At 43.0% G+C, this 15,789-nt stretch overlaps 1 protein-coding gene across 3 annotated transcripts in view; it reads left to right on the forward strand.

The window, feature by feature from the left end:
* nfatc1 (nuclear factor of activated T cells 1) overlaps positions 1-15,789 on the forward strand; it is a 73,087-nt gene that overhangs the window by 33,403 nt on the left and 23,895 nt on the right. For all 3 annotated transcript variants that reach the window (XM_032559336.1, XM_032559338.1, XM_032559337.1), the window contains exons 7-9: positions 2,007-2,062; positions 5,328-5,460; positions 12,925-13,575. In XM_032559336.1, the coding sequence (XP_032415227.1) occupies positions 2,007-2,062; positions 5,328-5,460; positions 12,925-13,575 (840 nt within the window). The remainder of the gene's footprint in view (positions 1-2,006; positions 2,063-5,327; positions 5,461-12,924; positions 13,576-15,789) is intronic.

The raw sequence follows: 15,789 nt of genomic DNA on the forward strand, positions 1-15,789 counted from the left end.
TGAACAGGGAGGTAGAGAGATGAAGAGTTTGAAAAACATGTTTACGACTGGAGCTTCGCATTGACGTTGTAGTCTAAGGTTTCCCTCTTGGAGAGTCTCCCAGAGCGTAGGCGGCCGAGATTCCCTCTTGGTTCCTCTAGACGTAACATGAGGAATGCTCATCTCTGTCTGCCTCTCTCCCTTGTTATGACCTTCCCTGTGTCTGTGCTCTCTCTAATTGCCCTGCTCTGCTCATTTCGGCGTCTCAACGTTATATATGTGTGCCTCTCTTTCACCTGCCACATGCGCCGTGTCTTTCGTTCGCCCCACAGTTGTCCGACAGGCAAAACCCCGCCGCTATTCCCCGTCGTCTTCATCAGAGCGAGGCACACTTTTCCATATGCAGATCTGGTTTCACCAAGTTCCGCAATAGGAAGTTCTTATCTAATCTGTGCACCGTCTGTTTTTGTCGTCTGCCGTGTTTAATATGGCCGTTTTGGAAAGATCTATCAACTGGTTTTCTCTCTCAGAACAATAAAGCTGACCACCCGCCCCCACTACCACATCTCAACAATAACGGTCCAAGTTTGACTGCAGTCCCGTTGCTTTTACACTCATGGTTTAATGTGAAAAACATAGTCCTCTTAAAAAAAAAAATACTTTTTTTAGATTATGTTGAATCTGCTGGATCTTTGATTGCAGTACTTTGGAAACTGACACTGATCCTCTTGTCTTTATGATCCTAATGCGAAGTGCAGCGTTTCCAACCATGGCTCTCTGGTCATTCTGTCACTAACACATAGCAGCCGCGCTGCAGTAACCACGCTGTTACCTCACATGGTGTGTCACTGACACAAAGGCCGGACTGTGTCACTGCCACTTCTTGACAGATGACTCATGGGTTCTGGACATAAAAACAGAAATTGCACGGCAGACCGTCGCTGATTGCCCCAGCAGAGCCCAGAACGTCTGCTCACACAATGCGAGGCATGAAATCACAAGGAAAACTCAAAGAATGTGAGCAGAGCCTTTACAGGCCTGCAGCAGCTGCAGTAGCTCACAGGGACGTTTTAGTTCAAAGCAGCGAGGGAAACCTCTTTACATCAACAAGATGGAAATGAGGGGGGGAAATAAAGGGAAGAGGGAGAAAAGACTTCTGGCTTTTTGCAGGAAAGTAAAACGGCAAACAGAAACTCATGATCTAAACTGACACGAAACATCAAATATGAGAGCATGCTTTAGGGACACAGACTTGCAGAAGCAAGTTATTGTTGGTTTCATTTCTTACATAATAGAAGCCAATTCTGGTTGTCTCACACCCAACAGAGTTGACACCTCAACATGGTGTCAGTTCGTATTCTTAAGCACTTCCTATGCTGTCTGCGGCTTCTGGATCTAATAGGGTCTCCAATGGAATATTAGTCTCATGAGAGGGGTCAGGCAAGAAGCAGTGTGAAAACTTTAAGGATTTGACAACCACAGAAAATGGCTAACTTTGCCAGGATTATGCAGGCCAGGGTATATTCCTGAAGTAATGTGCGTTACTTGCCAACAAGGGGCTATCTATCCTCACTGGGAGTGTTGTGGGATGATCAAGACAGATCTCTGGGTCAAGCAGAAACTGTCATGGTCTGAATGGATGGACGGACAGACAGACAACTCTCCCTATGACTGAGATTCCTTTACTGATTTGCAACTTTGTTGATTTTGGCTTAAACGTATCCATAACTCTAGGGTTAACCCAACAAAATATAATAGTCCTAGGAGAGTTTGATTAAAATGGATAAAATCCTTATTTTCTACTCCTAGGGTTAAGACTAGAGGCAAGTCCACATCTTAAGAAACAAGCTAAAACTTATCTTATGTCCAAGACAATCATTTTCTTGTGGAACAGTCTTCTGCACATTTAGGTTAGGGTCAGAGGTTAGGGAGTAGGGTAAGGGTCAGCCACCCACTAGTTATTGTCTATTGGATTGTACAATCTAAAAGTTTAAGATGTCTTCATATTGTTTTTATTGTGTCAACAGACGGCCATCATCTGTGGGAGACAGAAGCCAAGGTTGACAAGGACTCTGTCAAAACTGTAAGTACCCATCTGTCTCTTCAGTCTTTCTCCCCCGCCCCCCCGAGACTTTCTCCTTTCTTCGGTCTCCTCCTCATTTGTCCCACATGATGATGTAACCTTCGCTAAGGCGTTACAAATTGAAAAACACAGACGACGCTGATTAGTCGATGCAATCCTGAATGGAATTTTCACAAAATCACCTTACCGTCCGGGAGACAAACACTTTCGCCTGTGGTGTTGCTTGAAAACACAACACGGGCAGAAACATGCTCAAATGCACGCCCACGCACACACATCACTTCAGTCCTCTGCACATAGCCAGACGTTTAGTTCACAGCGAAGAGTTTGTGGTGAGCTGGGCTTAAACACCTCATCTGTGCTTGTGAGCGTGCAGCCAGGAGTGGATCACACCCCTGTTTTTACCTGCTGCTTTTCACAAAGGCTATAATGAGAAAAATAAACCAGCGCACTCATTTTCACTGACGCACAGTCATGCGTCCAGATTGTGTTAATATAAAACTCACCAAAAGGGAATTGCCGACGGAGGGGAATGAAGTAAATGTTGTTCTCCGTGTCACAGAGAGCTTCTTGTGCTCTGGAGTTCATTAAGATTTCATCGGGTTAGTTAGGTCTGCTTTCAGAGGGGCGAGCCAAGTGGTGGGTAGTGGAAAACTTGTTTGCTCTGGCGTGATGATAGCACGTTTTTAACTGCTGATGCCTTTGATCTGCGGCGCTGCATCCTCCGCCTGCCTTTGTAAACCGACTGAGGGAGTTTATGCTGGCAAAAGGCTCTAGAATAACACACTTGCCTCTAAATGGTGCCGCTGGAGGATTTAGTTTCATTTGCTGCTGCTGCGATTTCACTCAGGTAAATGATGTGGTTGCATCAGCAGGGTAAATATGGGACTCCTGTAGCTAATTGTGTCTTAACTCCGGCTGGTGTTTGTCGGCCACAGTCGCAGATGCTGGAGAAAAAGGTGGGTGCTCAAGGACATGCTGGAGGTGATGTTGTAAGAAGATGGGATTGATAAAAGCATGTACCAATGTGTTTTTAATTGGAGACCGCCTTGCTAAAGTATTCCTACCAATTCCACAAATCCAGTATTGTTCATTAGGTTATTACGATTGGACAATGCTAGGCATTTTAATCAAAGTTGATACACAGTTTCAAAAATTTTCCCAAATATAAACATTGACAATTGCTGAGGCACTACTTTGAAGAACAATATTTTCTTGCAGTTACATGTAAGTTCTCTCTGGCATTTAAATTTTTTCCCCCATTTTTCTTGGCAAAATAGCTCAAGTTCTCTCAGGAAGGATGGAGAGGGTTGGTGAAAGCAAACTTAATTTAGATCGGGGCTTTGAGTGGGACGCTCCCACATGTGAATATACTTTAATCTAAACCCTGTCATAGTTCTAGCGTTATGTTTAGAGTTGTCGTATTTTAGAATTCTTAAATCTTAAAGGTTTTCCTTCAGGATGGAATTCTGATCACATTACTTGGTGCTATGTGGGAAAATGCTGCCACCATCCTGCCACTCGGGGTGTGTGTGGGCGTGTGTGTCTGTGTGTGTTCAGTGTGAGTCGGTGTTTTATCACACTTAGCATTTTTCAACTTCTGTAATATTGCTTATTGAGGGGTATTAGAGTAAAAAGAGGGAGTGGGAGGTGGGGAGTAAATGCACATGCGACCATACAAATGATATATAAACAAAAATGAAAAACTAAAACAGTACATATTCACTTAATTGTGTTCAAGTAAAATTCCAAGTAAAGTTATTTACCAAAAGTTAAAAACGTTAGAGGATTATGGAAGCCTTTGCAAGGTGCCATCGTCTTTACAAACAGAGAGAGACGAGATGAGAGCTCAGGCCTTCTGCTTATGTGTTGCAACCAGACTACTTTTAAGTGCTCTAGTCTGCCTGACTGACTATGTTTTTATTGCTGTCCAGAGCGTGCTAACTGGTTGTTTGTGATCGAGAGGGAACGCAGTGTGCACGCACACATCTAACACACACAATCAGCAACCTGCATGCCTTCTCTGTCATCACATGGAAGGCAGACTGGGTCTGATCTCACCTTCAACTACCCCCTCCTCGCCCTCCCCCGCCCTCCCTGCATGCACCGTGATGACCGACAAAAACCTGCTTCCTGTCGTGTTTGCCCTGCTTTCGGACTGCAAAAAAAAGAACAAGAGAGCGACGGCTATCCCAGGAATTACACATAAACACCCCGACAGATTCCTCCATGTTTCCCTGTCAGAATTAAAGCAGTCAAAGGTTCATATCCGTCCAGACCTGCTGCAGTCCAGCAGGCTAGGTAACTGACCCCTCCTGCACACGGAGCGGCTGTGCAAACAAATAAGCCGACATTTCTGCTTTGCTTTGCTGTGCCAAACGGGGGGGAGGGAGGGAAAGCTAAAAGCCCAAGGGTTTTCCTCAGAGAAAAACACGGGGCCTGGACGAGCCTCAGGGGCCCAACTACTGCTTCTGCACAGTCCAGACAAGCTCATTTAGACCAGCTCCCAGTCCAGTCTCTTGGAAACAGTACCCTAAATGCAGACCAGCAATAAAACATAAACATACTTGTTGATTAATCTCTGAAACCTTCAAGGGTTTACTGTATAGTACTGAAAGCTAATGCTTGGTGACCACATTAAAATAAACATCTATAAAGTCTTGCTTGTATATATATATATATATATATAAATTGTTTAATGTGGAGCTGAATTTGAAATGTGAACATCAAGTCCTGTCATGCCTTTGAAGAATTTGTGTCATTTCTGATTTACTCCAGATTTGAATAGCTCATTTATTAGCATCAAGAATCAAGAATTCCCGCTATTCATTTGTGTCAGGACAGGAAACGTTCCTTTTACGGTTATGTCATTTTCTTTTCTTTTTTTCTCTTTTTTTCACTTTAAAGGAATAATGGAGTAACACCTAAATTGTTGTCAGATATGTATTAGGTGAAATATTAAGTAAGTCTTACTATTAGTTTTCCTTTCAGTTTCAACCGTGCAGCATCCTGAGGTGAGTCAAGCGTTAGGATAGTTTAGCCTGAAACAAAAATAGACATTTTTGGATTTTTGCAGCAAAATGAGTCACGTTTGCATTGATTCTGTTGCAGTGGTCCACATGTACAATTCAAAGATTTAGAATTACCAAGAAATATTATCATGTCTTCCTATACCAGTGAATTGAAAGATTGATGTGCAACAGTGTGACGACGGTGCACAGGTGGAACATTTGGGTGACCTTGCTGTGTTTTGTTTGCACTTTAGAATACTCTCGTTGTGGAGATCCCACCCTACAGGAACCAGAGAATATCCAGTCCTGTGCAAGTCAACTTCTACGTCTGCAACGGCAAGAGGAAGAGGAGCCAGTACCAGCGCTTCACCTACGTGCCTGCAAACGGTAATCCTCAGGCTGATCTTCTTTAAGACACGCAGGCATGCTTCTTGACATCTATAATCTGTAGTTTGCCTTCAACTGTCGACATGCCACAAGGGATTTGTAGCCTGCTCTTGTCGGGTGTTTTTTGACATCCTGCCTGGGAACAGTTCGCTTGAGCCATTGAAAGAGAGCAGAAGATGAGACGGGGTGTTTATGCAGTAGTGGTGCGGCGTTCCGCAGCTGTGAGGTAGACCCGCTGAGTGACAGAACCTCCAAGTGCTGTCAGTAATCGAGTGTGTAGTTGACTCGACCTCCCGGGGACCTGCCTTTTACACCCTGCCTCACACAATGAACCCATGGTTCCCCAACAAAGGATTGACAATGCACATGAAAACACCCCCCCACACACACACACAAGCTGTCATTCATGTAGCAACCTGAAAGGTTTGTGATATAGTGTGAAATAGGCATCAGCAGCGTTCATGATGGAATTCTCAGAATGACACAACTAAGCTTTAGTCAAGAAAACGGGTTGAAAAAAATTTGCTTCAGTCTCTGGGTTTTTACTAGAAATCTTCTTGCGTATATGCAGACAAGCGTGATGATGGCTGTGTTAGACCTGCATCCACATCGTGATTACCAGACCATTAGATCCCCAACCCTGATATCTTATTTTCATTGATTGGCGCTTAATGGATCCAGAGCTTCTGAGATAGTGTGCAGCTTGTTTTAGGTCCAGAGCTGTTAATAAGATGTGACATTTACATTATCAGCAGATATTTGATGGGCACAGGAGACAAGCACACGAGAATAGAGCCCTCAGAAAATGTAGAACATGTTCCAGTTTGGAGATCACAAACAGATTGATAAAGATTAATAGCTCAAACTATAGACAATACCAGTAAACATCAAAATGGTGTGGCGTGTATTTATATTGGGCCCTGTCTGTTGGGCATTTATAGCATCGTTTTATCATTTATTGTGATAATTTTCTTATAACAATTTTGATTTATTGTTGTCATGATAAATTCCAGTTAATGACGTTTAAGAAAACCAAAACTGTTCGTATTGTCATAATTATTATTTTTGTTATTTTCTCCACTGTGTTCAATGAAAGTATTAATAATTATCAATACATTTGAAAATATGATTAAATGCACTTACTATATGCAGTTTAATTATACAAATCACATTTCTTTATGCGACTGGTGTCCCAAAAAAAGCATATTATAACAAATGAAAATGTTTTCCAAGAGTCGTAATTGATTCCATTGAATTTCATTTAGGGGTATCAGAGTAACAGGGGCTTAAAATAAAGATTTTTTTAAAAACTTTTGTAACTTTCATAACTACGCGCTGCTTTGTGCCGTCACGTTGCACAAGATGTAACTGAAGTACACAAAAGTTGTCGCAAATGCCAGCGATTCTACAGAGGCTGGTCCTGGTATCGACGAGCGCTTCACAGCGGGCCCTGGCAGGCACCAAGAGAAAGTTACGAGGCTCCTTCACTGATCCATTTCTTTGAGCACAAACACAACACTTATTAAAAGATGACTCGTGTTCGCCTTTTTGCTGCCAAGTAAACCGCAAACACACTGTGGACCACACAAGCAGAGCAAGTCCCTTTTCAAAGATGCATAATTAAGCCACAGGAGTCGGAGCCAAAGAAACAGTGAACCTCAAATTCTATTTAGAGCTTTGCCACTGCTTTGTAGTCCTACTCGATAATGTAAAAAAAGAAAAAAAAACCCTGCCTAGTCTTAAAAAACAAATAAATAAATTGTATCAAGCCCAATAGCACTCAACAGCTGATCTGATATTGCCTTACTGCTGAAACTGAAATATTTTTGAGATCACTCAGCTACAGACTCCCCCTCAGACGAACATTTGAACCATGGATGTGCAATTTAAAGTAATGCTGCATAAAGGTTATAATCAGCTTAAAGAGACCCTTTGTAGTCGTGATGACTGTAAGAGTTTCAATACAGCTACACTGAAAGAGGAAATCCGAGTGAAGCTCTTTGCTTTTGAGGGTTTCAGTATGTGCTTGTGTGTCAACAGTGAGTAAAACGAGCGACGTTGCGGCCAGGTACTCGGGGTGGGCTGGGGAAGGGAAGACACCCACACATTCACGCCGTCGCACACACAAACATTTGTCAACACTTTTCGCTCGCTTGTATGAAAAGAGTCTTCCGGCCCATGGTCCCACTTCAAGCGCAGTTGTGGTCAGTGACGTTGTTGGGAGAGAACATTTCTTTCACACTCTGGTGTCTGTTCTGCTATAAAAAGGCAAGCCCAAGCCTTAAAATAGACCCACTTGTTTGAAACAGCGGAAGGATGGAGCTAACACTCTCGGGGCCACAGATGCTGAAAACCACCTTTATTTTCCATTCAGGTCATGTGACCACTTGTTATTCTTTGACGCTAATGAAAACGCTATCAGCAGCCACTGCTTTCAAACAGCTTAACGCACTGAGAAAACACAGGAAAAAAAAGAAATGGATGGTTTAGTGTGTCTGCTGACACATGGTGCTTCAGTAGAGCACATTGCTCAAGACATGTCAGCAGATTTTATCAGCCTCACACTGCTTGTTGCTGCATGTATAGTGAAGTGGTAGTATCAGGAGTGCATCATAAAAACATAGTCCTTTTCCTGTTGTAGTCTGAGAGAAACAGAAAAACCTTACACTCCCATTTCAGTATTATGCATCTGCCCTGCATTTCAATTCTGCAGGAAGAGTTTCTGCTCTAGGTACAGTAAAAGATGTTGTCGCATCATCATCCTCCTTCACATGTGAACAGAACAGAATAGAAACTTTGTCATTGTAACAATGGAACATTGTAGAACGGAATTTGAATGCAGTTCTCCAGATAAAAACAATGTCTCTCTTTAAAAAAAATTGCACTTATCTCTTGATTAAAAAGTTGACTGGAAATTAAAACAGGCATAAAAACTACACTGTGATGCTGGAGCAAATTCAACCCAACGTGACTGATGCGGCAAAAAATGCTGCACAGTGGGTATTCTGCTATGATCTATATCACACATTTGCTCTACTGCTATAGAACTGCCACAAGTGCTTCTCAAATGTTGCCGTAATCACCTAATAATATCTTGTTTCCCTCATGCTACACTATGCAGGTGCTCGGTTAGTGCCGATGAAGATTCACTCACTTCAGAATGGCAAATGACATTATGCATAAGCAGACGACGCCCCACCTACTTTGTGATCAAATCAGTTATTTGACAATTTAGTGTCCCTCATAGACTGTGTATAGAAACATTGATCTTTTATTTTCACATTTTTAAGTGTTTTGTTTTCAAAAGCACATAATTTCTAAGCATTTAGAGACATTTTTATATATTCCAATGTACATAGCAAGATGGAAAACACAATGACAAGCTTTTTTTTTTTGCTGTATATTAACAGACAAATTCATGTGACATTAAGAATGTGCCTTTCTTTTGGATAACTGGAATCTTTCACTGATTCAAAAGGACATTTTCAGTTTTTATATGCCATCAGCTGCATTTGGAGTCAAGCCTGAGTGTTTGTCCATGCAACTGTCCTTGTCTGGCTTCTGCAGTGAGACTGGCTTTTCCAAGCACCCGTCCAATCATTGTTACATGAGCGGCGATGTGACGTGGTGCTCTTCAAATAAGAAACAGTTTTCACCAACCACATTAAACAACAAATGCCAGAAACATGCTGGCAACCACCGTTGCTTGGACAAAGAGCTTCTTGGAACCCCTTTATTTTTACAGGCCATTTGGAGATTCCTCTAAAATATCAAGTTCTATTCTTAACGTTGCTCCCCACCCCATTTCTTTGTGGCTGGAGTTTGGGAGAAGACTGCCACAGTCATGTTCTGTTACACACACACCCCGGGGAGGAGTTTCTGAACCACACGTTCTTTTTTATAAGTATTTGTCGAGTTATGGTTTTCCAAAATGTGCACAAGGACATAGCTGTTTCAGTCATTTCTCCTGTGCAAGGTTTTATCAAACCCACATACCTTATTCTAACAACCAGAGTATGTTGGATGACCAGTTTGCGTCTCACCAGGACATGGTGCACCAGGTACCTTTTAGTTAAACTACCACCTGTTCCACTACTAATGTTATTGCAGATCTTTTCCCCAAAATAAATAATTTTTGCTGCATAGTACAACTGGAACTGCAATTGCAATAGTTCAAAAAGACAAACTACTATTAAGGAATCAAATATCTAGAAATTTGCTTACCTTATTCCATTTTTTGTCTTCAAATTAACAAGAGCTCTGTAAAGCTACAAGTGCACAGCTAATGAGCTTAATGCAAGCAGACAGCGGAGTTAACTACCAGGGAAGAAGAAAAAATTGAAGAGCATTATAGTCTTCAAGCCGTAACCCACTGGTTTGGAGGAAATACGCTCGTTGCCAAAAAAACGTTCTGCACCCAAATTGAGTGTTGCACATAAAATGAAACAGCAGGTGTTGAAAAGTCAAATATTTGTGTTGATCCCGAGTATGAAGTTTGGAAGTACCAGTTGTCTGGGATAGCATATCCCCACAGGCCTTCTGAAAAGTCTAAAAGGCACTTGATCTGAATTGAAGTCATAGGTAATCCAACATGTTAGATTGGAGAAATTAAGCAGAAGCAATGGCAATGGAAGGATTTCAAGATGACACTTGAAGTCCATCATGTGCTGGCTTTATCATGTTGAAAAAATACTCTTTGCCACTTAGGCTGGTTAAACCACGTGGCCGTAGGTTGTCACTAATGAAGCCCTATCCTGTCAGGATCCCTAATATGTCTACAAGAGGTGAGCCAAAGTCAGGAACAATGGCTTTCCACACCTTGGAAGCGGAATCTTTGTTTCTCTGCACAACCAGGTTGTGACCAATCACAAACTACGTGATGTCAATTTCATTTGTGGCTTGGATTTAGCCATTCCGACAATGAATGGCTAAATTAATTGGTGGAAATTTCCACCAATTAAATTTCCAAAACTCGTGGTTATGGGACCATTCTGAGTGCAGCCACTCTAGTGGTAGTGGCAGGTTGCTGAACCTGTTGTCTTATGATTCCAGACATTATGTGAGACTTCACAAGAGGTTTAAGGGTTTTAGTACTTGGGTTGGTATAGAAGGTGCCGATATTATGAGGTTATTCAATGCTTCACAACCAAGTCAACCACACTCAGTTAGTGTGGTCTTTCTTAGGTGACCAGAACCTTTGCAACAGGTGGACGCCCAACATCCTGCCACTGTAGAATCATATGGCTCTACATTTAGACCGTCCGACTTCAAGCAAACCAAAATGCAACTTCTACCCAACTTCTAACAATGCTGTCTCCAAACTCCAACCACTTCCTTATAACACTCCACTTGTGATGCCAGTATTTATGTCAGCTAAAGCCTGTCTAAATGCCATTGCTAGATGTCCCGCTTTATAATTTTAATCATATACAGACCTAGTGCTGGCCTGGATGTGTACCAATTTAAATTCAACCTGAACCATGTCGTGCCTGGCTGTTTTTGTTGGAGAGCGCAGTTGCCAGCTGTCTGGTGAAATTGCTTATTTTTTTCTCAGAGGAAAGGAAATGCAGAGATAATTCAGGGGGAAGAAAATTTTATTTGTCTGCTGCAATGGAAGAAAAAAAAACAGTCTATATTAAATAAACTTTTTATTTGTGAAGTTAGTTTTCTCTCATAAATTCTCCTTAACTGGAAGGGCTGAATGTCCTACATTTCAGTGTTGGAACCTCAGGATTTTGTTGTTGATTTGAAAAATCGCTTGTTTTTGTTCCGACTTGGCCAAGTGGAAACGACTGTTTTCAGGCTCTGTCAAACGTTTTTGACATCACAACTCGTACTAAACAGGACTTTAAGTAGACATGAGATTAAATTCGCATTGATAACCAATGGTCTGATTTGGTGAAGCTAAATTAAATATAAAAAACAACAACAAAAAACAACATTTTATGGTTTCCATTTGACATCATTGACATGGTTTTATGGCAATCTGGTATCAATTTAAACTAAGAAATGGCAGAGAAGTGGAAGGCTTGGATGTAGTGTGGCCATGTGGCTTATTTGTTACTCCCCAGGCTGTGGAGAGGAGGTGTGTGCATCACGGGACGTGCCTTACGACGCTCCCCAACACACCAAAGCCTGGTCCCTTGGCTTTTAAAACTCAGAGAGCTGACGTAAATGTGTTCTCTTCTGCGTTATCGCTCATCACCCCAGAGGCTAGATGCGCGATTAGTGTCTTTTCAAATCCATTCGAAAAAATAAACAAAAAAACCCCACAAATTATAACACAGTGAAAAACAGGCCGCGTGTCACGTGACACACCGACGCTTCATTTGCACCTTTACTTGCTACTACCACTCATACACTCTGCTGTTTACAATCTCATGCACTGAAAACAGACACTCTATTCATAGTGAAAACTCCATGCCTTTGAGTAAATGTCACTTGGAGCAAGCATAGCCAGAAACTTTTAACGGCTGGCACCACACCCATTAATATGTTTCAACAATGTGCAGGAATAGAAACAGAATGTCCATTGTGACTCCGAAGACTTTGTTATACTTTAGGGTATCTTAACACCAGCTAATTAGTTTTGTCCTGGCACAGTCTGTGATTACGTACTTATATAATAACTCAGCAAAAAGCTCATTATTGCGGACATCATTCCATCATTTTTTTTTTGTTCCGTTTTAGACAACAAAACCGTAACAGTGCAGTGGAAGCACCTGATACCTGTCACTCAAGAAGCGCTCTCAGGAAGTAATGCAGACAGGCTGCATTGGATAAGAAATTTGAAGAGAGAAGGCAGGATGATCAAGTGGGGGGTCACAGCACTCTCCTGCATTAGCTGAGGTCTGAAGCTCTCAAAACCACAGGCTCAGCTCTGCAACCTCTTATGCCGCTCAGGCAGTCTAATCAAAATCAAATCAACTTCGTTTTTTTTTGCTCCCCGCCTATCTTTTTGGTCCTGAGAGAATCAATTACTTCTAGAGTGTGTGGAGGAAACCTGGGGGTCCTGGGCTCCTAGAGCAGCAGCGGCAGCAGCAGCAGCAGTCCAGTGCTTTAAAGGACTTTTATTGGATATCAGAGTTGGAGGAGATTCCAAAGAAAATAGGTCTTACTCATTATTAGAGCCAGCTGTGGCTTTCCACAATGATGACTCATCCATTTTTCTTTCCCCCTGTTTTGCTACTTTTTCATGGTGTGGTAAGGATAGTGGTGGTGATGGGGGGAGAAGGGGTGCGATGGGTGAGGGGTTTCTCCGTTAAAAGATACAGCCAAGTTCATACTGAGCCTAAATCCACTGGTTGTTTGGTATTAAGGAGGATATTGTGGCTAAAACTGTATTTGCTCACAGTTATTATCCATGGACTCACTGCGCCACGTGGCTTCTTTTCACGTTGACTTTTTATTTCTTTTTCTTTTTTTTTTTAACATCTCCACTTTCTCTCTGCTCTTTCTTTCCAGTACCAATAATAAAAACCGAGCCCACTGATGAGTATGATTCTCTTGGGAGTGTCGGGCTGTCTATGCATTCAAAGCCCTACTACGGCCAGCCCAGGCTGACGTCCATCATGCCTGTTGCTGAACCTGACCCCTGCCTGGTTGGTGGCTACCCTCCTTGCCCGCCCCGCCATGCTGCCATGCCACCGTCGTCTCCCAGCTCAAGCCCCACCCTGCACGATCTGTCCCCTGTTGCATACAACAAATGCCTCCCCAACAGCCCAACTCGTGCCACACCACCAGGCACCATAGCGCCCCCCATTCAGGAGACCCCTTGCTGTCCAAGCCTTCCGTACCCGACATCGCCAGATCACAACTCTTCCCTAGTGGTGCTCCACTCCCAGGGCAGCCCGGGCTCCCTTGGTTACCAGCATTCCGTCTATGCCAACAGCAGTTCCTCGTCCTCCCCAGTGTCTCACCCTTCCACTCCTGGCGGGCCAGCGGAGACACCATTTTTTCAAGCGTACAGCCCCAGCCAGGCAGAGGCTTCAGGCAGCTCAGCCCAGGCTGCAGGAAGTCCGCCCAGTCTGCTAGCTGAAGACGCCACTCCGCCATCAATGGACATTACCATCAAGCAAGAGCCCCAGGAACTGGATCAGATGTATCTCGATGATGGTGAGTTACTGCAAAGTTACCCATTCTGACAGACTGAAAGTGTTAGTAACATAATCAATGAAATAGGTGAATCTCTGGGGTAAGTGTCTGGCTCAAATGAAAGCGTTCAAGGATCTTGGAATCTTTTGCACAAGTGGTCGTGGGACAGAAAGGGGCAAATATGTCCCTCGTACATATGCCATAATGTGGGTTCGGTATTGGTATGTTTGGGTTTGGTAAGCTTTGGCAAAACTCTTGATTTAACAGTCTGTCTATGTTCTGATGCTCACCTCTGGCTGTGAGACATGGATCATGACCAGAAGAATGAGATTCTGCTTACAAGCACCCAAAACAAACATCCTCTGCAGGGTGGCTGGACTCGGCCTTAGGGAAGGGGTGAGAAGCTCCATCATCCAGGTATATCTCAGAGAGTAGGCAGCTGAGATGGTTCAGACACCTGATCAAGATGTCTCATGGATGACTTCACTTGAGACACATCACAGTGGGTGGAGACCCCAGGTCAGACTCGGAACATTTTTTACAGATTGCCCCAGGGCAATTATGGCTATTGTCCAGTAGCTTGCCACCATCAGTGTGTGAGTGATTGAATGTAGTGTGAAGTTCCTTGGTGTCCTCCAAACTTGATAAAGTGATGACTATACAAGTACCATTTACCATTTGGGGGATAATATTTGCCCTCTTGCATGTGAGTACCAAGGAATCCCATGAAAATATTCCCTGGGTTTTCCCCCGGGAGCTCCTACCTTTTGAGCTTATATTGAATAAGTTGAAGACAATGGATGGATACATAGATGTATTTAATGTTTTTTTCCAATAAAACTTTATCTTAATGGGGCTAATAATCCTGCCATACATGACTGCTTATCTGCAGCTCTTCACACATAGCCACACCCTGCTGCACCTCTTAGTATTTCCTGATGAAACGCTGGCGGCAGATTTGCGTCACGTTTGTTTAATTTTAGACCCCGCAGATTTATTTGCTTTTGGTGGAACGTTCGGCCCCAGCATCGTATCGGCTGCTTTGCTTCAAAACGCTAAACTGCCTTGATGGGATTTTGAAACAATCTGTCAAAACATCAGAGCACCAAGGTCAGCCGGGGTGCAGCAGAACAAAAACAGTGGCACACGCATAACGAGCCAAACTGTTGACACGACGACTAATGAAGGAAGCAAAACAATGGGTAGGGGCTTCCTGAACCAAACCACTAGCCCCCCCTCCCTGAAGACCCCCCTCTTCATGTTTCTGGGAGCGATGCCGAGGGGTGGAAGACAGAGGCTTTGTTTTCCCGTCTTTTTCCCCATGGAGTCGACACAGTGTGACTGTCGTCATCAAGGGAGACTGTGGGGTCACTACTCTCCCTCTGGCAGAGAAACCAGTCACACCCATGGGATTACGTGGCTGGCTTTAATGCCTCCTGTGTCCATTTCACATTAGGTCTCTCAGGTCAGCAACCTGTTATCTATGCTAACAGAAGCAGCACTTGTTGTTTTGATATACATTCATGTATCAGAACACTGGCATCCTGCCAGCCTAAAATAGTAAATAAAATCTGTCTGTAACCTTGTGGAGGTTGGGCAAAGACACCTCCTCATTAAACTCAGGAATACCGCTTTTCCTGCTCACATTTTGTTAAGCGAGATGCTCTTGCCTGCGATGTGTATATGGTTGTTTGTGCACGCTTGTCCACTTTATCTGCTCCCCACTCAACAGCTCTGGGACCAAAGGGGTGATAGGCATGAGAGGGCCAGGGGAGTGTTGCTGTAGGACTGTAATTGAGATGAAATTCAGCTCTCAGCACTTCTGTCGGCACTGATGAGTCCCGTTAGTCCACAGTTCATCAACAAACTATACGGAGAAGAGTCTGTTGTCTCATGCTAAACTTTTTCCTCCTTCCCCCTGTGCCTTGTTTTATTTTTGTGCCTCATTCGGATGAGTTCTTAATAACACTAAAGTGTAACCTTCAGTTTAAATTTGTCCTCTATGTGTTTATAGTGTACATATGTCTTAATTACAACATTACTGCATATTGATAAAATGAAGCTACTTTGTTTTGCAATAATTCTGCTAGTTTGAGGCTAGCATTCCCCCTTACAAATTTTTTTTGTTGTTGTTGTCACGCCTAAATGTTTTAGATTATCAATCACAATTGATATCAGGCAGAGACGACCTGGGTAAACACAAAATGTAATTTTCATATAATAATTTCACTTGTC

This window comes from Xiphophorus hellerii, chromosome 3 (genome assembly GCF_003331165.1).
Source record: "Xiphophorus hellerii strain 12219 chromosome 3, Xiphophorus_hellerii-4.1, whole genome shotgun sequence".
NCBI lineage: Eukaryota > Metazoa > Chordata > Actinopteri > Cyprinodontiformes > Poeciliidae > Xiphophorus > Xiphophorus hellerii.